Source organism: Sander lucioperca, chromosome 4 (assembly GCF_008315115.2).
Source record: "Sander lucioperca isolate FBNREF2018 chromosome 4, SLUC_FBN_1.2, whole genome shotgun sequence".
Lineage (NCBI taxonomy): Eukaryota > Metazoa > Chordata > Actinopteri > Perciformes > Percidae > Sander > Sander lucioperca.
In genome coordinates, this window is record NC_050176.1 from 35,795,535 (window position 1) to 35,819,661 (window position 24,127).

The 24,127-nt window shown below is 40.7% G+C and overlaps 3 protein-coding genes across 14 annotated transcripts in view; all 3 read left to right on the forward strand.

The window, feature by feature from the left end:
• Positions 1 to 18,877, forward strand: LOC116058482 (E3 ubiquitin-protein ligase TRIM21-like). 9 transcript variants are annotated; one of them, XM_036000135.1, is made up of 6 exons: positions 1 to 118; positions 3,515 to 3,800; positions 4,054 to 5,037; positions 9,638 to 9,644; positions 12,558 to 12,694; positions 18,329 to 18,877. In XM_036000135.1, exons 2-6 carry the CDS (start codon positions 3,527 to 3,529, stop codon positions 18,604 to 18,606), a joined length of 1,680 nt encoding a protein of 559 aa, XP_035856028.1. In that variant the 5' UTR covers positions 1 to 118; positions 3,515 to 3,526; the 3' UTR covers positions 18,607 to 18,877. The 9 variants fall into 9 exon arrangements, with proteins under 9 accessions (XP_035856028.1, XP_035856027.1, XP_035856029.1 ...); XM_036000134.1 differs by lacking the exon at positions 9,638 to 9,644 and having other exon boundaries at positions 4,054 to 4,919; positions 12,433 to 12,694; XM_036000136.1 differs by lacking the exons at positions 4,054 to 5,037; positions 9,638 to 9,644; positions 12,558 to 12,694 and adding an exon at positions 16,958 to 17,292 and having other exon boundaries at positions 17,551 to 18,877.
• Positions 14,914 to 24,127, forward strand: part of LOC116058473 (zinc finger protein RFP-like) — a 15,669-nt gene continuing 6,455 nt past the window's right edge. For 2 of the 3 annotated variants that reach the window (XM_031311303.2, XM_031311305.2), the window contains exon 1: positions 14,914 to 15,057. The gene's annotated coding sequence lies outside the window, so the exon portion shown is untranslated. Of the gene's footprint in view, positions 15,058 to 22,719; positions 22,797 to 24,127 lie in introns of those variants that run through there. The other variant, XM_036000138.1, reaches the window with a different exon arrangement.
• LOC116036449 (E3 ubiquitin-protein ligase TRIM21-like) overlaps positions 22,714 to 24,127 on the forward strand; it is a 139,818-nt gene continuing 138,404 nt past the window's right edge. For both annotated transcript variants that reach the window (XM_036000150.1, XM_036000151.1), the window contains exon 1: positions 22,714 to 22,815. The gene's annotated coding sequence lies outside the window, so the exon portion shown is untranslated. The remainder of the gene's footprint in view (positions 22,816 to 24,127) is intronic.

Sequence of the window (24,127 nt, forward strand, 5' to 3'; positions counted from 1 at the left end):
GTTAGGATGAGTCAGATGAACACAGACAGCAGCAGCATCTGTCAGTGTCTGCTGATGAAGGTACCACGTCTCTTTGACCTCATCTGAACGGGACTTTAACAGCGGAGCAGCCTGACAGGTAACATTACACACCTTTGATGAAGAAACTCAACTATCATTTGTGATATTTTGGGGGCTACATAACATACTTTAAGATGAGAGCAGTGATACATTCTTTCAGCACTATTGTAAACTGTTTGTAGATCTGAAGTAACTCAGTAATTATTCTATGATGTGTGACGTTTTGGCCAAAATAAGCCTTTTTATGTTCAGTTGAGTCAGATTTAATCATCACCAGGAAACAAGTTAGATTTTAATCTCCGCTGACTTCACTGCTGAGATATGAGAGTGTCAGAACGTCTCCATCAGTCTGAATACTTTATTCTCTGAAACTTGGATCAGTTATTTGTTCTCTGACTCTACAAAACTACACAGAACCGTTTGTGAAGGCAGAGAGTTGTTTTTGATTGGCAGGTGTGTGTCACAAACTTCATCCCATCAAAAGTGTAAATCGTCTTGGTTTAGATTTGTGGACACGTCCTCAACAAAAAGATAAAAGATACTAATTAATATTATTTTTAGCAAAGCAGTCTTTTAATCCTGAAGTACAGACTGAGTAAAAACACATCCAGAGGTTTCTGAAGGGACAAGTTGAAACCTGCAGTTTGTCTCTGTCAGTTACTGGAGGTGGCTTGGGTGGAGCTGAGGTGTGACAGGCTGGGACAGTTTGTGGTGTTTAGGTGTGACAAGACTTCCACATAAATAACTTCAGTCAAGAATCTGGCAAAATGACAGCGGACGGAGGTTTGTCACAGTCAAGATCAGATGCTCCTGCCATTGAGCCCTCAGGCCTCTCCAGCTAATGACTCTGTCTGTTCAATGTCTTTTCATTAGACAAGCTTAGTTCTCAAATCAAATTAAAAACCTGAACAATTAAGACTTCACCAGATAGACAATAGAAGATAGATACCTGTGGGGGGGGCAAACTTACAGGAGAGTGCTCCACTCATTCCAATCAGTTAAGCTTAAAGTTGTAGTTTCATGATGATGTTATCTTTCTTGTACATTATAGTAGTGTTTGGTGTCATGCTGCTATCAAGGCTAAAACAACAAGACAGCCTTTATTTCAAGAACTAAAAGCTTGTTGAAAAAAAGCTAACAATATATGACAGACTTCAGCTCTTCATGTGTGGTTTTCATTAATTAGCATGCTGCTTTAGCATTTACAGTTTCCATTTCTACCACTTTCACACCGGGTCACTCGCTCACACAGACTGTAAAAATAATGGATGTTTGGCCAGGAGTTTGGTCGATTTGGGCGTTACCGTGACAATTTTTGACGAGAGGGCGGAGCTTGGGAGGATGATGCGGCCAAGCCAGTGATGTTTATGGTTGCAATGGCGCTAAGCTAAATGCTAAAGAGGGAAAGTTGCTGCTGAAACTTTGCTTGCCCAGGCTCACAGTGCAATGTCTCACCGTGACAACAACAGGCCTGTTCTTTCTTAAGAATAAGTTGGCCCTTTTGGAGGCCCTATGCAACAGCAAAACAAGTTTTACACAGGGCCTCAAAAAAGCTAGGAACGGCCCTGCTAGCTGGTGTTACTAAAAGTTGGAGGAGCTGCTGGACAAGATGCACCTGTCATGGGCAGATGCGTAGCGTGTTGCCAAGGATTAAACACGATGGAGAGATCTCTTTGCAGCCTTCTATCCCACAGGGGATGAAGAAGAGAGAGTAAGTAACGTTAAGTGTTAACGTCAGTGACGTGATTTGAGCTGTTGCAGAGTTTTGGCTCTTAACATAATGTTATAACGTTATTGTCAGCACGCTCACTGTAAATGTAAACGTTGGCTGCTGTCTCGTTATATAGCGTTAACTGTAACTTAACGTTAACAGCAATGTTAACGACCAATAAAGTGGCTAACAAACTTACCGACTCCCCGTTGCAACTGCAGCTGCCGTGAGGTCAGAGGCTAGCGGATCAGGGTCAGGCTCTGCTTTGAGTTTTCCTGCAATTTATGTCCTTGCTGTTACCTTAAAAATCGCAGCAGTATTCTAAAGAAAGCCAAAAGGGTCATAATTCGTCACAATTCTCACAGCGTTTTGAACGCCGTTCTTGGCGCCACCTTGGGTTTAATAAACGCAACCACACGTCTAATAAACCCCTAGGTGTCTAATAAACGCCACCAAGCATGTGACGTCACCAGGCGTTTAATGAATGCCACCAGATGCTTATTAGACACCTGGCGGTGTTCTTTTTTATTTGTATTTTTTTCAAGATTTTTTATGGGCATTTCTGCCTTTAATGGACAACTCAGACATGAAAGGAGAGATAGAGGGGGAAGACACGCAGGAAAACACTCACAGGTCGGACTCAAACCCTGGACCTTCTGCATCGAGGAATAAACCTCTATGTATGTGCACCTGCTCTACTAACCGAGCTAACCGTCCACGACACCTGATGGTGTTTTGACTATCAACTCCGCCCTGTGGTTTTCACAGCCAATAGATTTGAACTCTAATTACCCAATCAGTAAAGAAGAAGGTCAGGCAACACTAATCAAGCACGGATCTCCTTGTTTGAGTAGCCTAAAGAAAATATTATTCACATTTGGTGTTATTTTATTTATTATTATTTCTACATATCATTATACGTTCAAATATGTGAACTAGAGTATAGTTATAGCATTTATAAAGCATTTATTTCTTCTTGTAGACTGAGCTAAAGCAGTTTGCCTACTGTTGCTCTAACATTACCGAAGGTGGCAGCAGAGGACAATATATAGATTATTTCCTCTTATAAACTTTGGTCATGTAAAGAATGGGATTTTCTGATTTCTTTCTATTCTAAAGAATCCGTTCTAGTTTTTGTTTAACTGTTAGACATTGTTGTGGCATTATTGTAATAGGTACACAGTTATTTGTATCTATTTTATTTTGATTGAACTTTTATTTTATTATAAGATTACAACATGAGCACAAACTAAAGTCTGCAATTTTAAGTTTTTGAATCCAACAAAGCAGGGACGTCACTAGGATTATAGAGAGAGGAATTAGATATAGTATGCTATTACTTTATCACACATTTACATGAGCAGACATATAGCATTTAAGTCATTGCTTACAGAAGAACTCATCAGGAGCAAAGTCTGACCTAAGTAAATTCCCCCATGCAGCTTTGATGCGTCTAAAAGCTAACAATACGGTAACTTTTGTTGAACAGAGTAGAAATGGAAGAAGAGGATATGTCTGTCACTTTTTACTTGTTAACATCTTGGTTTCTTGACTGGTTGTTGAGTGTAGCTCTAATACAGTAACAAAAGATGTGAGTGCAAAGATTTTGCAAACACAAATTACAAATACCCTGTGGGCTAAGCACCCCCTGTCTTTAAATCCTGTGTTGGCCAATGAGAACTTCTGCTCTGATCCATTTGTGTTTCAGTTTTCTTTCAGTTTAACAAAACTTTCTGATTTTAGCAGGAAGCCACGATGACGGCAGTGGACCTTTTCAACACTTTGGAGGATTTAAAAGAAGAGGAATTTAAGAAATTCAAATGGTGTCTGCAGCAGCAAAACAGCCTGGAAGGCTACCAAAGCATTAAAGTGTCCAAGTTGGAGAACGCAGAAAGGCAGGACACGGTGGATGTGATGGTGAAAACCTATCAACTTCAAGGAGCTCTGAAGGTGACCACAAAGGTTTTAGAGAAAATCAACAGGAATGATCTGGTCCAGAGTCTGCCAGACACCAGCTCAGGACCAGAAGGTCAGTCACCTTTTTCATTTGTATTTTCAGGAAGAAAGAGTGGGTGGACATGAGAAACACAATACTTGTAAGGTAACAGATTGTTATTTGTGACCTGCTGATACAACTTGTGTACTCAGCAGCAACACATTCTCCAGCTGTAAATACATACACACACAGCTCCATAACGCCCACAAATGCACACATTTCTTTTTAAACTAATAAAAAAATATATATTTTTAATTACATGTATTTTTTCTCTCACACTGCGTAGTTATGGTTGCTGCCAGCAATGTGCCATCTAGAGAAGAAGTGTCCAAACCAGGAGAAGTTCCCTGTGACGTCTGCACTGGAACCAAACTGAAGGCCCTGAAGTCCTGCCTGGTGTGTCTGGCCTCCTACTGTGAGACTCACCTGGAGCCTCATCTGACAATGTCAGGTCTGAAAAGACATCAGCTGATCGACCCTGTGGAGAACCTGGAAGGCAGGATGTGTACGAAACATGATAAACCTCTGGAGCTGTTCTGTAAGACCGACCAGACATGTGTCTGCATGCTCTGCCCTGTTATAGACCACAAGACGCATTATGTTGTTCCTCTGAAAGAAGAATATGAAGGAAAGAAGGTTGAGCTGCGGAAGACAGAGGCTGAAATTCAGAAGATGATCCAGAAGAGACGACTGAAGATTCAGGAGGTCAAACACTCAGTCGACCTCAGTGAGGAAGATGCAGACAGAGAGATAGCAGAAGGTGTTCAGGTCTTCACTTCTCTGAAGGAGTCTGTTGAGAGAGGCCTGAATGAGCTCATCAACACGATCAAAGAGAAGCAGAAAACAACAGAAAAACAGGCCGAAGCTTTCATCAAAGAGCTGGAACAGGAAATCTCTGAGCTGAAGAAGAGAAGCACTGAGGTGGAGCAGGTGTTACGCTCTGAAGACCACCTCCATCTTCTCCAGAGTGTCCAGTCCCTAAACATCCAACAACCTCCACCCACCAAGGACTGGACAGAGTTCAGCGTCCGTCCATCATCATATGAGGGGACTGTGGTGAAAGCTGTGGTTCAGCTGGAGGAGACACTCAGTAAAGAGATGAAGAAGCTGCTTGAAGCCGAGCTGAAGAGGGTCCAGCAGTATGCAGTGGATGTGACTCTTGATCCTGATACAGCACATCCTGATCTCATCCTGTCTGATGATGGGAAACAAGTGAATGATGGCGATGTGTGGAAGAATCTCCCAGACAACCCAGAGAGATTTTGTTATTGTGCTAGTGTTTTAGGAAAACAGAGTTTCTTTTCAGGCAGATTTTACTTTGAGGTTCAAGTTAAAGGAAAGACTAAATGGGATTTAGGAGTGGCCAGAGAGTCGATCAACAGGAAGGAAGACATCCCACTGGCACCTCAGAATGGTTACTGGACTATATGGTTGAGAAATAGAAATGAGTACAAAGCTTGTGCTGGCCCTTCAGTCCTTCTCTCTCTGAAGTCTCCTCCTCAGAAGGTGGGGGTGTTTGTGGATTATGAGGAGGGTCTGGTCTCCTTTTTTGATGTAGATGCTGCAGCTCTTATCTACTCCTTTACTGGCTGCTCCTTCACTGAGAAACTCTTCCCATACTTTAGTCCCTGTAATAATGAAGGTGGTAAAAACTCTGCCCCTCTGATCATCTCTCCTGTCAGAGTACACTAATCACTGATCTAATTTCAGGTATTGATTTATTTTCAATCAAAGGATCAAATGTACATATTGATACATTTTACATCTTATTTTCTACAGAATCTGTTTCTTTTGGTGACTGATTTACACTTTATTCCATTTTTTTTTATCATATGGTTAAGTTGGCAGCAATTCTTTGCAAATTAAATCAAACTTCATCTTGACATATTTGGTGTCTTTAGAAACTGATTTCTTCTGGAAGTTATAATAAATGTCTGTGGGTTTAACAGAGGTTTAAATAGATATTGTCTACATAACGTGTGTCATGATGCACCAAATTAATGTGTTGATTATGTAATCAGATACATATTTATTTGTATTTGATGTGCAGCCACAGAAAACATATTGCTGAATATATCATTGTGTCATGAATCTTCATTTAAGAGTAAGGCCTATTACATCCCATAATGTCTACAGAACACAGTATGTGTCGTTGTTGTAAAAAGTTAATTGATGTTTCTGTCTTGTGTGAAAAGCGTTTTAGAGAATTACTGGTCACTTCATGAATTCTGTAAGATGGTTTATGAGTCAAAGAAATCTGTAAATATGTGATTGTAGAATAAAAATTGTAAAATAAAGCAGTTGTTGAACACAAGGCCTGAGGAAGCAGTGACTTGAGCTCTGGAGGAAATGTCCAGTCAGCAGAGCTTTGTTAGCAGTGCTGTTCTTTAATAAAAACTGGTCTACACAACAGGATGTGGACATATTCTGATAAAATCTATTGCAGATATCTAGAAAGTTCTTTCTGACTAGGAAGAAGTAAATACAGATATCTGCAATAAATATCCAGTCTTGCTACTAAATGTTAAAACGGCCGCTTATACTATTTAAGGATTTAAATTTAGTTGACTAGTACAATCAAAGTTGTAGATATCATGAAAAAGTAATAATGTTATTGTGGATATATTTAATTACCATTCTGACTAGTTAGAATATAATTTTGACTTGGAGAAATGCTATTATAAATATCTAAAATTTAATTACAGATAGGAGTGTGGTTTGATTAAATGTTAAAACAGCCTGCCGTAGCACCTAAGACATTTTTCCTGTTTTCATCTATAGTTGTTCTGCAGAGCTTCTTCTTGCGGGTAACGTCTGACAATAACAATAACTTTAGTTTTCTATGTTGTAAGTTGACATTATTGTTTAAAGCAACATATTAATACTGACAACATATGCTGTATAATCTCTCTGAAAGAGTCAACCAACAATAATTGATAAGTGCAGGGTATTAATTTAAACATCTGAACATTTCTTGAGAGCTGAAAGCCTTCCTCATGTCCGAGCACGTCTCCATGACTCCCTGCTACACTGCAGCAGCAACAACAGGCCTCCATGTAGAGCACTAACTGGTGTTGTGACACAGAACGACCACTAGATGGATCACAACACAAAGGAATGATGAGACAAAGTTACTGTACTGCTGCCACGCTGACCACCAAACACTCCTGATACATGAGAGTGAACACACTGTTGGTCATGTACAGAATAATCACTCATGATGGACGAGGACACAACCAACAATCTCACGTATGTTTTCCTTCAGGAGGAGACTCCATCTCCTCCATCTTCACCAGTTTATAAAGAGAACATCTACTGGTTTCAAGAACTTTCTGGAAGTCTCATTTTCTTGAATCTCGTCTTGTTTTAGCACAGAAGTTTATTTCTGAAAAATCCCTGAAACAAAGAAATCTGGTGAACTGGCAGAAGTAGAATTAACTCACATGTTGTGTTCCTCTTTTGAGAAATAAACTCAGTTGCCAGTTTATTAGGTACACCTGCTGAAACTAATGACGTCTAATGCAACATACTACAGTAAATCAAACTAATATCAATGAGGGTAGACTAAATAACAGAAACAGGTCAGAACTATAGTAACATATCTGAAACATTCTTATTTTACACATTCCATGACATCACTTCTATTACAATATAAAATACTATATTGCTGCTACAGAGGCAGATGTTTAAAAAAACCTTCATTTTCAATCTTCATTCATGTAAACTGTGTGGATGAATGAATGAATCCAGCAAAAGACTTTACATACAACATGAGAGCAAACAGGAAGTAACTCTCTTTATTTTTGATGATATTTTTAACTCCCCAATGTTACATATTCAATGTGTGAAAAGACCTATAGTTAATGTGTAAGTATATATTTTATTTCTTGATATTCTGATTGTCTTGTTGATGATACATGTTATATTTGTTGTATGATTTGATGCAACGTTGCAGATGTGTGTGACGTCTCTCTCTTTGTGTCCAATAAACTATAAACTAAACTCTTCTGGTTAAAATAAAGCTGAGGCACATTAACGTTTCAACACACATAATAAATCATTAGTTATAGCATGACCTTTGCTCCATATCAACCAGACAACACCCTGGTATTTCACAATAAGAGTGCACATGAGAGGGAGGAAACAAACCACAGAGCTGCAGTAAGAGGAGGAGCAACACTGGAAAGAGGAGAGCTACAACGTCACACTCCAGAAATGAAAGTTAAGTTTGTCAGAGTGTCAGCCACGCTGCAGTAGAGACAAGACTCTGTTTCTCTCTGAAAGAAAACTCAAACTGACTTCATCAGGTCTTTCTCAACAACACAGCAGTGTCTCTGCCAAACACTGGTGAGTACAGCTGATCAGATTTACACTTTCAACAACCAGGATTAACACTAAACTTTAGCTCTACTTACAAAGGAAGTTCCACTCTTTTAATTACTTGTGAAATATGTAACAATATAACTATGGCTGTTTGTCTGCAGGCCCACTATACAGTAGTCCACTTTAACAGCTTTAAACAGTCTCTCTGTGTCAGTTCTCAGGACTTTAGGAACTGGTTACTGATCGCCTCCTACACACTACTTTCTCTATTTCCTCTGGCTGTTTCACAATAAAAGCTTTCCACCAGAGAACCAGTGGAAGGCTTTTAATGTGAAGCAGCTGGAGGAAATGTACAGTAAGCAGAGCTTTGTTAGCAGTGCTGTTCTTTAATAAAAACGTGTCTACACAACAGGGTGTGGACATATTGATGAGGAAATGAAATGAACACCACAGTCAGCTGATACCTTAACACCCCCATAGCTTGTTTTTATATGTCCGTGTGAATGTCTCTTTGTGAATGGAGCCTTGTCAAAGACAATTTTCTGTAACCCTTGTGTAACAGACAATAAAGTATTATCTCATCTTATCTTATTCTGTGCTGTTTTATCAGAATAGCACTTCAGCTTGTCCGGCCCACTTTAATGGACTTGTTTGTGCACAGCTCAGTGCAAGTTAAGACACTTCTGTCAGGGCTGGCTGAATGCTGAGGCAGGAAAAGGATTCTGGACCCAAAGTGCACAACACGATAGGTCAGATGTAGGTGTAGAATTTATTATAACAGAAAACAATCCAGGCTTACGTGAGTCTTTAAGAATCCAAACAAGGTAAAAATTCCAAAAGTAGTAACTGGACTCCACTATGGCATCAAAATGTCCAAACCAAAGGGACACCTAGAAAACAGGAACAAGCAGGTACACTCAACCCTGGACCTTCTGCGTCGAGGCATACACCTCTGTATATATGCGCCTCCTCTACCAACTGAGCTAACCCGGCCACTTAAACGCTGCCTTTGTCAAGGTTGAAAGCAAGTAACGTTTGGACAGCAGTCTCTGTGTTGTTATATTATTATCCTCATAAGTAAACAACACAACGTGATTGGTTATAATTCTTATATTCATAGTGTAAAGCTCAGAAAAACTGACCTTGTTCCATAAAAACTATTAGACTAACTAATATTCGAGTTGCATGAAAGTACTCATGACGAACACAACAGTTATAAAAAAAAATACTGGTGTGCGAATTAATAGCACGAAAAAAACGTTCCCAGTGTGTAAAGGGCTTAAGTCATACGCAAAGTGTTCGATAAACCCAGAAATGTACAGCGACAATGACCGGCAGCCCATCAGTACCCAAGACATGTTGAAGTGTGCAAGGGCCTGTTGATCACCAGGCAATTTTTACGTCAGTCTTGATCGTTATAAATATGTGAGTACTGTCGATAGCAAAAAAAAAAACAGAATCGGTCTTAGCAAACTGGAGTTGCTGCAGCTAATGCCCATAGCTACCAGATAGCTAAAATGGCAGTTGTGGGGGCATATTCTAAAGAGTGCCTTTGTGTCTCTTAACAGACACATAATGCAATTAAAATGTCTGTGCAACATGAACAGGGTTCTTATGTGACAAAAAGATGCGTTTTCAACTCAGACATCCTGCCTTGCCTAGCCTAGCTCGTCCTGCTAGCTGCTAGCTGCAATCCGGGAGTGTGTTGGAGCCAGGCTTCAACGATAATCATCACGCAGCAGTTCTGTGTGTATTTGTAGCTCATCTATTGTGTGTGACATCAATCTGGCGTTGGTGAGTAGGAGTCTTGGCAGTGGCGATCTATGTGGTAGTAGCCTTAGCTGGACTAGCAGGCCCGACCGGCGTCCTAGCTTCTGCTTCCTCCCCACCTTCCTTGCCTGCCACGGCCGGCAACAATCCAACGAGCGCCCGCTGGTGTGGTGGATGTCCTCCAGAGGACAGGTCATGCCTTCGCAGCAAATTTTTTTAGTTATTTCCCCCTCAAAAATAGGTAATTGAGCATTGTAGTGGTTATGACCATATCAGTGACTATGTAACTACATGGAAAAGGGATAAATGATGTCTGTGGCTTGCACAGTGATAGCGTTATTGAAGGCTAGCTTTAGCTCGCGCTTGGAGCAGCTGCTTCATCTGCCTGTTGCCCCTCTGTCTGTCTGGTTCTTTACAACTCTTGTGAGGCTAGTTCTTCGTATGTATACTTGGGTTTGAATAAATAAGGACGACCATCAAACTCAAAAGGCTCTTCCGTGTGTTGTATATCTGCTATATTCTCCATAGTTACGTTACTCCAAGCTTCTTCCCTTGTGAACACCACTCTTCACTCTTCACACTAAGCTCCGATCTGCACACTGGGCTACTGTTTACCTTTTCCTGCTACAACTGAATTCCCACGGGACAGCGTGAGGCTACAGCTAGCCTTCAGTAACTCTATTACTGTGCAAGCCACAGACATCAATTATCCCATTTCTATGTAGTTACATAGTCACTGATATGGTCATAACCACTAAAGTGCTCAATTACCTATTTTTGACTGGGAAATAAACTAAAAGTTTTCGCCGGGAAGGCATCATCTGTCCTCTGAAGGACATAGCCAGAACACCGGGCACTCTGTTGATCGTTATCAGCAGCAGAAGGCGAGGAAGGCGGGGACATAAGAGAAAGTAGAAGCAAGGATGCCGGTTTGCTTGCTAGCCCGGCTAAGGGAACTACCACACAGATCGCCACTGCCAAGTCTCCTACTCACCAACGCATCAACGCAGATCAATCGCACACAAAAATGACATATATGCTACAAGTACACACGGAACTGCTGCGTGATGATTATCACCGAAGTCTGGCTGAACATCACACTCATCCCTGACGGCAGATAGCAGGGCGAGCTAGCTACCGGCAGGAGACAGAGTAGGTGAATTTAAACAATGTCTGAGTCTTGTGGTCACGTAAGGGTCCTGTCCATGTTGCACAGACATTTTAATTGCATTTTGTGTCTCTTAAGAGGCACAAGGGCTAGCCGTTTTAGCTATGTGAAAGCTCTACACGTAGCTGCAGCAACTCCGTGTTGCTTGCACTGATTTGGCTCATTTTTTTTCTATTCGAGAGTACTCGCATATTTATTATATCAAGATTAACGTAAAAATGTAGTTCTCCTTTAAATTAAAACAGTATTATATATGTAATATAATGATTTTCTTTTATTTCACACTGTGTAGATATGGCTGCTGCAAACTATCTGTCATCTGAAGATCAGTTTCTGTGCTCCATCTGTCTGGATGTGTTCACTGATCCTGTCGCCATACCATGTGGTCACAACTTCTGCAAGAACTGCATCACTGATCACTGGAATATTAGTGACCGATGCCAGTGTCCGTTATGTAAAGAGGCCTTTACCACCAGACCTGATTTGAGGGTCAACACTTTCATCTCTGAGATGGTTGCTCAGTTCAGACAGTCAGCTCAACAGAAAGCCAGCAGCAGCAGCTCAGAGCAACAAGTGTCCAAACCAGGAGAAGTTCCCTGTGACTTCTGCACTGGAACCAAACTGAAGGCCCTGAAGTCCTGCCTGGTGTGTCTGGTCTCCTACTGTGAGACTCACCTGGAGCCTCATCTGACAATGTCAGGTCTGAAAAGACATCAGCTGATCGACCCTGTGGAGAACCTGGAAGGCAGGATGTGTACGAAGCACAATAAACCTCTGGAGCTGTTCTGTAAGACCGACCAGACATGTGTCTGCATGCTCTGCACTGTTTTAGATCACAAGACGCATTATGTTGTTCCTCTGAAAGAAGAATATGAAGGAAAGAAGGTAAAGCTGGTGAAGACAGAGGCTGAAATTCAGCAGATGATCCAGAAGAGACGACTGAAGATTCAGGAGATCAAACACTCAGTCGACCTCAGTGAGGAAGATGCAGACAGAGAGATAGCAGAAGGTGTTCAGGTCTTCACTTCTCTGATGGAGTCTGTTGAGAGAGGCCTGAATGAGTTCATCAACACGATCAAAGAGAAGCAGAAAACAACAGAAAAACAGGCTGAAGCTTTCATCAAAGAGCTGGAACAGGAAATCTCTGAGCTGATGAAGAGGAGCACTGAGGTGGAGCAGGTGTTACGCTCTGAAGACCACCTCCATCTTCTCCAGAGTGTCCAGTCCCTAAACATCCGACAACATCCACCCACCAAGGACTGGACAGAGTTCAGCGTCCATCCATCATCATATGAGGGGACTGTGGTGAAAGCTGTGGTTCAGCTGGAGGAGACACTCGTTAAACAGATGAAGAAGCAGTTCCCTGAGTTTGAGCTGAAGAGGGTCCAGAAGTATGCAGTGGATGTGACTCTTGATCCTGATACAGCACATCCTGAACTCATCCTGTCTCATGATGGGAAACAAATGAATCATTGTGATGTATGGAAGACAGTTCCAAACAGCAAAAAGCGATTTTCTTATCGTACTAGTGTTTTAGGAAAGCAGAGTTTCTCTTCAGGCAGATTTTACTTTGAGGTTCAAGTTAAAGAAAAAACTAAATGGACTTTAGGAGTGGCCAGAGAGTCGATCAACAGAAAGGGAGACATCACACTGAGCACTGAGGATGGTTATTGGACGATATGGTTGAGAAATGGAAAAGAGTACAAAGCTTGTGCTGTCCCTCCAGTTGTTCTCTCTCTGAAGTCTCCTCCTCAGAAGGTGGGGGTGTTTGTGGATTATGAGGAGGGTCTGGTCTCCTTTTATGACGTAGATGCTGCAGCTCTTATCTACTCCTTTACTGGCTGCTCCTTCACTGAGAAACTCTTCCCATTCTTCCATCCTGGTAATAATGAACGTGGTACAAACTCTGCCCCTCTGATCATCTCTCCTGTCAGAGTAAACTAATCACTGATCTTATTTCATGTTTTGATTTATTTTCAATCCAGGGACCAAATGTACATATTCATATATTTTACATCTTATTTTCTACAGAATCTGTTTCCTGTGGTTTACATAGATATCATCCACATAACGTGTGTCATGATGCATCAAATTAATGTGTTGATTATGTAATCAGATACACATTTATTTGTATTTGATGTGCAGCCACAGAAAACATATTGCTGAATATATCATTGTGTCATGAAGCTTCATTTAAGAGTAAGACCTATTACATCCCATAATGTCTACAGAACACAGTATGTGTCGTTGTTATACCAGGTATACAAAGTTAATGGATGTTTCTATCTTGTGTGAAAAGTGTTTTGGATAATTACTGGTCACTTTGGCCATTTTTTATTTGTTTCATGAATTCTGTAAGATGGTTTATGATTCAAAGAAATCTGTAAATATGTGATTGTATTGAAATGTGGCTTTAAACAATAATGTCAACTTACAACATAGAAAACTAAAGTTACTGTTATTGTCAGGCCTCCATGTAGATCACTAACTGGTGTTGTGACACAGAACGACCACTAGATGGATCACAACACAAAGGAATGATGAGACAAAGTTACTGTACTGCTGCAAAGCTGTGGAGCCAGTGATATTGTTTGTGCCAATCAAAGTCACTAGTAAGTTAGTTGTAACGTCAGGTGCAACACTAGCTAATGTGGATGAGAAACAAAGTTGGCCAATGTCATAACCTCCGCCTCATCAGCATGTCTTCTCTTAAAGGGCTCATATTATGCTCATTTTCAGGTTCATAATTGTATTTAGAGGTTATATCAGAATAGGTCTACATGGTTTAATTTTCAAAAAACACCATATTTTGTCGTACTGCTCATTGCTGCAGCTCCTCTTTTCACCCTGTGTGTTGAGCTCTCTGTTTTAGCTACAGAGTGAGGCATCACACTTCTATTCCATGTTTGTTGGGTGTCGCACATGCTCAGTAGCTAGGTAAGGACTACTAGCCAGTCAGAAGCAGAGTATGAGGGCGTGCCATGCTAGCAGCTAGGTGAGCATTATAACGTGTGTTCCAAAGTGACCACGTTTGTCTCTGAAGTAAAGGCTGAACTATAATAGAGCTGTTTGGAGCAGTTTGTGAACAGTGTTTTCTGTTGGAGATGGTAAGTCCCTTTGGGGTGGACTTTGGACCTTTTCACTTTGTACACCTATGACATGCACAAAAAAGATATATAACACAATAAAGGAAAGGGAAAAAGCCAAAAAAAAGCATAATATGAGCACATTAATAAGCTGGTGGCAAATTAGCTATGTTGAACAATTTAAGAACAATAATTAATATATACCAAAACCGTATTACAAAAGTTATCAATGATTGCTCTTTTTTTTAACCAAAATACACAATATTGATTCATGATAACAATAATCCATATTGGGAGTTCACAAAGAGTGAGTGAAGGCAACAGAAACTATAGCCTCACTCTGGCCTTTCAACGAAAATAAAACAAGCATTACTGTTGAATAACTATGAAATATTAGAGAGCAAATCCAGCTAAATTGACTGAACTCATATTTGAAGATGCAAAATAGTCTTTTGTTTGTTTTGATGAATCATAACAATGTTTATTTGATTAATAAATTACCAATTTGGAAAAGTGTTTTTTCCCCTCTTTTCTTCTGGGCCAGTAAAACCCTGATCTACTGGTCCGGGGGGCCAATGGGGGGAAATTTTATGTTGGAACCTGTTAGCTTAGGTACATTAACGTTTCAACAAACATAATACCTCGTTAGTTATAGCATGACCTTTGCTCCATATCAACCAGACAACACCCTGGTATTACCCAATAACTGCGTACAGTAGATAAGAGGAAGGGCATAAAACCTGATAACAGAGCTGCAGTAAGAGGAGGAGCAACACTGGAAAGAAGAGAAATACAACATCACACTCCAGAAATGAAAGTTAACTTTGTCAGAGTGTCAGCCACGCTGCAGTAGAGACAAGACTCTGTTTCTCTCTGAAAGAAAACTCAAACTGACTTCATCAGGTCTTTCTCAACAACACAGCAGAGTCTCTGCCAAACACTGGTGAGTACAGCTGATCAGATTTACACTTTCAACAACCAGGATTAACACTAAACTTCAGCTCTACTCACAAAGGAAGTCCCACTCTTTTTATTACTTGTGAAATTGGTAACAATATAACTATGGATGTTTGTCCACAGGCCCACTATACAGTTGTAGCCTGACGTCGCCATACTCAGATTCTAGTCAGAATATGAGTCTGATTCTGCTCCATTGGGCTGTGATTATGGGGCGTGTTTCAACCGAACCAGGAAAGAAAATGCCTCTGCACTCAACTGGATAGACCTATAACCAATCAGAGCAACGGAGACAGACGTTACAGAAGCTGCAAGTCAAAGGCTGGCTTTACGTTACTGTTGATCATCTGTCCATCATCGTATAAAGCCCACACTGACAATTTGATTGGTTCGAACAGCTCTGGTTCGAGCATAGTTGCTCCACAACGGATCAAGTCCAGAACAAACTTCCCGACCTCAAATGTTGTGTGCGGGGCTAAATTTGGCTGGCATCCAGGCTAATACAGTACCCCCACTTTAACAGCTTTAAGGGCTTTTCACACGGGGAGCGACACCTCGCCTACATAGTCGCGTGGATCTGCGGGGTCTACAGCGCTCCTCATGTAAACAGACAGGTGGACAGCACACTGCGATTAAACGCCAGGCAATCAATGTGTGGTAACCATGGAGATTCTGTGCACTACTGTATCCCTGACGTACAACTGAATGAGATTAGCTCACTGTGGTATCATATATCCCTAATCACAGGTCGATGTACAACAAATAGTGGCAATACTACTCTTTCCTTATCACAAACTGTTATTGTTGATAGCCAAGTTAAATCAGCATAGTCATAATTACGGACGTTACCTGATGAATCCAATCTTGTACCGATGCTCTGACAAGCAAAAGCCCTGCTGTCTATGTCCTGATAACTGCTTAGAAAACAGTGTTTTTATATTTTAGTGAACTCACAAACAGAAGAATCAGTCTCTTGTTCATTGATTTGCACGGCGCGTCGCTCACGAGGGGGAAAAGTTCAACACAATTCAACTCTTGGGCGGGCATGTGCGTGTGACGAGTACGAATGCAATAGTTTCACGGATTGCTTGTCCTGTGGTATTGCTGCTTGTAGCTTTCTCCAAAACTATTGTACCCCGAAATAATTTACAGAAAGCCTACAAAGCATCCAAACTGTATACTACTGACTTACCGTGTAATTCTACTTAAGAGAAAAACATTGTACTACTACATTTACCTAACAGAACAGTTTCTGGCTATGTTGAAGTTTCTGATTCACTCACTAAATTTACAAATGTTAAGCTTACAGCAACTGAATACGATATAGTTTCTGGCTTTTGTTCGATATCTAGTGTCTGCAATTTTATAGAGTTTCCTCTTAGTGAAATGCTCTGAGTAAATCTAAGGTGGGCTTTTATTGTGAAGGCTAGACACAGAAGTGAAGCCAGCCTTATCCCAGTGTTTTTTTTTTTTTACTTTCTCAAACTTTATTGTGCGATTGCATAGTTTCATTCATATTTATTAAAATTCCGCGCTGTACAAACTGCTTTAAATTCCAAACAGCAAGTTCGTTGGGTACCCAACAATATACCCACCAGCAGGCTCCATAACACCCCCAAAGGCACGTCAGGGTTGGGATGAAGTCCAAAATTTGGTGGGATCCTTGCTCTCATCTTTAAATATACGTTTTTAAAAAATATATATTTTTTGCCCGGCAGAAAGCAAACCATTCTGTATTTTTGTGCATTCATTTTCATTTTTACGAACATGTTTAACATCTTTAGGATGCACGAAAACTCATGAAACTTTGCACCCATGTTGCAGCTTTCATTAAAACTGTATTTTGAATGGAATGTTTTTTATATTTTCTTTCTCACTATGTGTAGATATGGCTGCTGCAAACTATCTGCAATCTGAAGATCAGTTTCTGTGCTCCATCTGTCTGGATGTGTTCACTGATCCTGTCAGCACACCATGTGGTCACAACTTCTGCAAGAACTGCATCACTGAACACTGGAATACTAATGACCAGTACCTGTGTCCCCTGTGTAAGGAGGGTTTTACCACAAGACCTGATTTGATGGTCAACACTTTGTTCTCTGAGATGGTTGCTCAGTTCAGACAGTCAGCTCAACAGAAAGCCAGCAGCAGCAGCTCAGAGCAACAAGTGTCCAAACCAGGAGAAGTTCCCTGTGACGTCTGCACTGGAACCAAACTGAAGGCCCTGAAGTCCTGCCTTGTGTGTCTGGTTTCCTACTGTGAGACTCACCTGGAGCCTCATCTGACAACGTCAGGCCTGAAAAGACATCAGCTGATCGACCCTGTGGAGAACCTGGAAGGCAGGATGTGTACGAAGCACAATAAACTTCTGGAGCTGTTCTGTAAGACCGACCAGACATGTGTCTGCATGCTCTGCTCTGTTTTAGATCACAAGACACATGATGTTGTTCTTCTGACAGAAGGATATGAAGGAAAGAAGGCAGGGCTGGGGAAGACAGGGACTGAAATTCAGCAGATGATCCAGAAGAGACGACTGAAGATTCAGGAGGTCAAACACTCAGTCGACCTCAGTGAGGAAGATGCAGACAGAGAGATAGCAGAAGGTGTTCAGGTCTTCACTTCTCTGAAGGAGTCTGTTGAGAGAGGCCTGAATGAGCTCATCAACACGATCAAAGAGAAGCAGAAAACAAGAGAAAAACAGGCCGAAGCTTTCATCAAAGAGCTGGAACAGGAAATCTCTGAGCTGATGAAGAGAAGCACTGAGGTGGAGCAGGTGTTACGCTCTGAAGACCACCTCCATCTTCTCCAGAGTGTCCGGTCCCTAAACATCCAACAACCTCCACCCACCAAGGACTGGACAGAGGTCAGCGTCCATCCATCATCATATGAGGGGACTGTGGTGAAAGCTGTGGTTCAGCTGGAGGAGACACTCGTTAAACAGATGAAGAAGCTGCTTGAAGCCGAGCTGAAGAGAGTCCAGCAGTATGCAGTGGATGTGACTCTTGATCCTGATACAGCACATCATGGTCTCATCCTGTCTGATGATGGGAAACAAATGAATCTTGGTGATGTCAGGAAGAATCTCCCAGACAACCCAGAGAGATTTTCCCATCACAATTTTGTATTAGGAAAGCAGAGTTTCTCTTCAGGCAGATTTCACTTTGAGGTTCAAGTTAAAGGAAAGACTAAATGGACTTTAGGAGTGGTCAGAGAGTCGATCAACAGGAAGGGAAGAATCACACTTAGTCCGCAGAAAGGTTACTGGACTATATGGTTGAGAAATGGAAATGAGTACAACGCTCTAGCTGACCCTCGTGTCCTTCTCTCTCTGAAGTCTCAGCCTCAGAAGGTGGGGGTGTTTGTGGATTATGAGGAGGGTCTGGTCTCCTTTTATGACGTAGATGCTGCAGCTCTTATCTACTCCTTTACTGGCTGCTCCTTCACTGAGAAACTCTTCCCATTCTTCCATCCTAGTAGTAATGATGGTGGTAAAAACTCTGCCCCTCTGATCATCTCTCCTGTCAGAGTAAATTAATCACTGTTCTCATTTCAGGTATTCATTTATTTTCAATCAAGGAAACAAATGTACATATTCATATATTTTACATTTTATTTTCTACAGAATCTGTTTCCTGTGGTGACTGATTTACACTTTATTCCATTTATTGTCATATGGTTAAATGTTCAGCAATTCTTTGCAAATTGAATCAAACTTCATCTTGACATATTTGGTGTCTTTAGAAACTGATTTCTTCTGGAAGTTATAATAAATGTCTGTGGGTTTAACAGAGGTTTAAATAGATATCGTCCACATAACGTGTGTCATGATGCATCAAAATAATGTGTTGATTATGTAATCAGATACACATTTATTTGTATTTGATGTGCAGCCACAGAAAACATATTGCTGAATATTTCATTGTCATGATGCTTCATTTAAGAGTAAGGCCTATTACATCCCATAGTGTCTACAGAACACAGTATGTGTTGTTGTTATACCGGGTATAAAAAAAGTTAATGGATGTTTCTATCTTGTTTGAAAAGTGTTTTGGATGATTACTGGTCACTTTGGCCATTTTTTATTTGTTCCATGAATACTGTACAGTGCAGTGCTCCTCCTGCACCCCCCCAGCAAGCCACTTTGAAATTTTGCTCTTTTCATGAATAAAAAAGTTGGGTGATCCCCCCGCCCAGACTAAAAAATGTTGGATGACCCTCCCCTCAACAAAAAATAAAAAGACATGACCCTCCCCTATTTTCCTCCGGTGGTCCATTCCATAAATACCGAACGGTCCCTAATGTAAGTGTTTCGGGTGCATGTCCGTGGGAAGTTGGGGGGCGGCCTGCTGACAGGCCGCCCTTCAAACCTGCTGGTTTACCGTGCATAGAAACCTGCTGCATGAAGACGAAGGCTGAGTTGTTTTAGGCTATGTTTCTGTAATAAATCTGGATACATTAAAAAGCTATACTGTATCATGTTTTCAAGTGCCTTAGCTTGCTAACACAAAGCTAACATTAGCTTACCAACAGTCCTTTTCTAATGACCAGTACCAACGGGGTCAGTCAAAAACAAGAAATTCACACCTCACAGCTCAGAGTTTCCCCTCAAAATAACCTCACATAGAAGTTGCTGTCCCTTCTTACAGACTGCATCACAATTGACATCAAACTTCAGGTTTTTATCGATGATGGTTTCCAGATACTTATACTGTTCAACCAACTCAATTCCAGTTCCCTTAATGAAAGTCTTACATGGTGGGAGGAATACTTCCGAAAATCAATGACCATATCCTTGGTTTTTGTGGCGCTTAATTGGATCACACCATTGGACAAACCCATCCACCACTGGCCCATGCTCAGATTCATCTTTACGGAGCAGGCTAATGATGACCGTGTCCAGCGCCGCCGCTCCCACCACGCGCATCACATGCTGTGTACAGGGCACCAAGTGCTGAGGGGGCACCAAAAATAGCCTAATGAAAAATCATCATAATATATAGTATATCGTCATAATAATTACAAAAATAAGTATAATAGAATAAAAAAGCCCCTGAATGGCACATGCAAATTAAGAAGAAAAGTATTTTCCAACGCACTCGCAGTTCTTACTTTCTTTTTTTTTTTTTTTTTTGTAGAACTCATGGCACAACTGTAACTTTGTCCTGTTTATTTTTCCGACGCGAATAGAACGGGCAGCTACGTGCGGGGTCCGACCATGCTGTATTTGTTGCTATCACCTAGCAACCGTCTCTACGTGAGGAAAGCTCTGTGAAAGGTTTAATTTTCAGAGGAATCCTAGCCAAACCAGTCTAAAACATTGATGCCATTAACACAAAGTTTAGGAGCGCATTACGAATGATTTAGTTTGAAGTTCCTGTGACATGACGTTTCCTGTCTACGGTTCAGACTCAAACACACGGAGCTCTGAAGCAGACCTGTGCGTCGCTTAGTGTCCACTCTCGCTGTAAAAAGTTGTGCAGCTTCAGGTTTATGGATGCGCTCTGCTGTCGACATGCTGCGGCAGATGTGACGCGTTCATGCTCTGTGTATTTCTGCAGTAGTTTTGGTTTTCCACCTCCGATGTAGAGCAGCGTACAGCCACTTCCCTAAACTTTGTCTCATTCAGAGACCAGAGACCCAAACGGGGCTCTGAGTCTGTCAGGAGGTCTGAGATCTACCGTATCAGCAGAGATATCACGTAGCAATCACAGCAGACTATGGTGCAGGTAGATTATTTTCAGAAATATAGTGACTTTATTCTTGTAATAGCCTATTATAACTTTATTTTTCACCAAATATCTCGACTCCTCCAAACCTCAGAGAAGACAGATGAGTTATATTTTGAATGTGCACAAAGTTTTGGACATGAGCAGAAACCTTGCTCAAACATCTGAAATATTACAGTCCAATGGTTTATTAATAAATTAAAATGAATTAATGTATCATTGAGGTGAATAATTGTCATATGCACATTTAAGGAGGTTACTTCCTCAACAAAAGACGCAAAAGAGGAGGGAAGAGTAAATGATGCTAGGCTACATGTGTGCTGACTGAGATTTTAGAAAAGTCAATCCAAAGGAGAATAAATAGTTGAAAGCAATACGGAATGCCTGAGAGCCTTACTGCAATATTTCCATTATGTTTTTATATTTGTATTGTATGTTTCCCTTTACATAAAGATATTTCCAGCATATTGATTCAGAAAAAGGTAGAAATAGGTGTAAATTTTTCTGGGGGAGGACCCACAGAACCCCCCCCCCCATCATAAATCACCACACAAATCTGGAAACAAAACCTTGGCCTTTGGGTTGGCAGGCCAGTTATGATTAGGCCAAATGTTGGCACCATCTAAATGACATCTACAAACTGGCCAGCTGAAATGAACATACACAAGATATAAATATTAAATGTAATTATGAATGATATCAAGCAAACATTATTGTTGAATTGTGTGCAATATTGCAACTCATTCTATTATGCTTTTATATTAGATTAGATTAGACAAGTAGTTGATAAATAAGTAATTAAGGGGGAGAGCTCCTTGGCTGCATGCTTTCAGTTTTAAATGTTTATAATTTTTTTTCGGTATAATATTCTTTGTTTAAATATTTTGTCTCTTTCTATACTGATCATTTTTCTTTGTATTTCTAAATTAATGCAGGGCCAATGCTGAGATACGTATAAGGAGGAGCACGTGGCCAAGAGGAAGATACAGACGACGAGCAACCATCTACAAGCAGTTCAGACACACATCAACCCCAGCCGGCCAGCAGGTCTGTAGACTTCACAACAGTACCAACTTCATTTGATTGATTTTGGAAAATCTTTGGTTCATTTTGATAATATTATGCACTTCTCAATACTTGAATGTGTGTGTTTTAGCTGTTCTACATAGTGTGTTTACAAAGTAAAGTAAAATTGTGTGACTTCTTCTTCTAAATCTTTGCTTTATTGAAGAAGATTGCTTACTTGTATACTTCTGCTTTTAAGTTTGTATTTATGGATGATTATTTAATTTCTACAAAGATTTTGCACATCCCAATACTTGTGTGTATGTATGTTTTGGCTGTTCTGTGTACTGTGTTTACAAAGTAGATTTTCCTTTTTCGTTTTATTGTTCTTAGGTGTTACATTGTGATGCTGCTATTGTGTTATTGGTATTGAGTTATATGTTTGGTAATAAAAAGTTAAACTGGCAAAAAGAAACGTTTTTTTCTTGGGGTGTGGTTGGGGGGATGGGGGGGCATCATAAAGGAATTATGCTTAGGGCACCAAAATGAAGTCTGCTGACCGTGTCATCAGCAGACTTCAGAATGTCCCCATGCTGGCTTCTACAGTCATTGTAAAGAATCATGTAAAGAATGTAACACAGCCCCTGATGAGAGCCTGTGGCAGAGGAGCGCTGTCCTGACAGAGAGCCATTCACCCTAACCCTCTGAGACCTAAATGTTAAAAAATCTACAACATGTACAAGCACAGGTTTGTACATGTTGTTATGAATTCAGACTGTTCCTCCTACATTACATAATTAACCTGAAAACTGTCCAATCAGAGCGCTGACTGGCAGCCCTACAGGTGTGACTGGGTCCTTCTCACACGTCACATGACAGTTCTAGATATAAAGGTGTTAGGATGAGTCAGATGAACACAGACAGCAGCAGCATCTGTCAGTGTCTGCTGATGAAGGTACCACGTCTCTTTGACCTCATCTGAACGGGACTTTAACAGCGGAGCAGCCTGACAGGTAACATTACACACCTTTGATGAAGAAACTCGGCTATCATTTGTGATATATTGTGCGCTACATAATATACTTTAAGATGAGAGTAGTGATACATTCTTTCAGCACTATTGTAAACCGTTTGTATATCTGAAGTAAGTCAGTAATTATTCTATGAAGTGAGACGTTTTGGCCAAAATGAGCCTTTTTATGTTCAGTTGAGTCAGATTTAATCAGCACCAGGAAACAAGTTAGATTTTAATCTCCGCTGACTTCACTGCTGAGATATGAGGGAGTGTCAGAACGTCTCCATCAGCCTGAATACTTTATTCTCTGAAACTTGGATCAGTTATTTGTTCTCTGACTCTACAAAACTACACAGAACCGTTTGTGAAGCCAGAGAGTTGTTTTTGATTGGCAAGTGTGTGTCACAAACTTCATCCCATCAAAAGTGTAAATCTGTCTTGGTTTTGATTTGTGGACACATGTCCTCAACAACAAGATAACATTTATTATTATTATTATTATTATTGTTATCAGCAAAGCAGTCTTTTAATCCTGAAGTACAGACTGAGTATAAACACATCCAGAGGTTTCTGAAGGGACAAGTTGAAACCTGCAGTTTGTCTCTGTCAGTTACTGGAGGTGGGTTGGGTAGAGCTGAGGTGTGATAGGCTGGGACAGTTTGTGTTTTTTTGGTTTGGCAGGACTGTCACATAAATAACTTCAGTCAAGAATCTGTTAAAATGACAGCTGGCAAACGGAGGGTTGTCACAGTCAAGATCAGATGCTCCTGCCATTGAGCCCTCAGGCCTCTCCAGCTAATGACTCTGTCTGTTCAATGTCTTTTCATTAGATAAACTTAGTTCTCAAATTAAATGTAAACCTAATCAAGTAAGACTTCACCAGATATACAATAGAAGATAGATACCTGTGGGGGCAAACTTACGGGAGAGTGCTCCACTCATTCCAATCAGATGTGTTAAGCTTAAAGTTATAGTTTCATGATGATGTTATCTTTCTTGTACATTATAGTAGTGTTTGGTGTCATGCTGCTAGCAAGGCTAAAACAATAAGACAGTCTTTATTTCAAGAACTGAAAGCTGGTTGAACAAAAGCTAACAGAATATATGACAGACTTCAGCTCTTCATGTGTGGTTTTCATTCATTAGCATGCTGCTTTAACATTTACAGCTTGCATTTCTACCCCTTTCACACCGGGTCACTCACTCACATAGACTGTAAAAATAATGGATGTTTGGCCAGGAGTTTGGCAATATGGGCATTACCATCTTGGTTTTTAAAAAACAGACGTGACAATTTTCCGACAGTATGT

Bases quoted from the DNA above. Each gene is read 5' to 3' on its own strand.
- LOC116058482 (XM_036000132.1), top strand. From the start codon at position 3,527: ATGACGGCAGTGGACCTTTTCAACACTTTGGAGGATTTAAAAGAAGAG. The intron at 3,801-16,957 runs GTCAGTCACCTT...CACTATGTGTAG, and splicing joins CACCAGCTCAGGACCAGAAG to ATATGGCTGCTGCAAACTAT.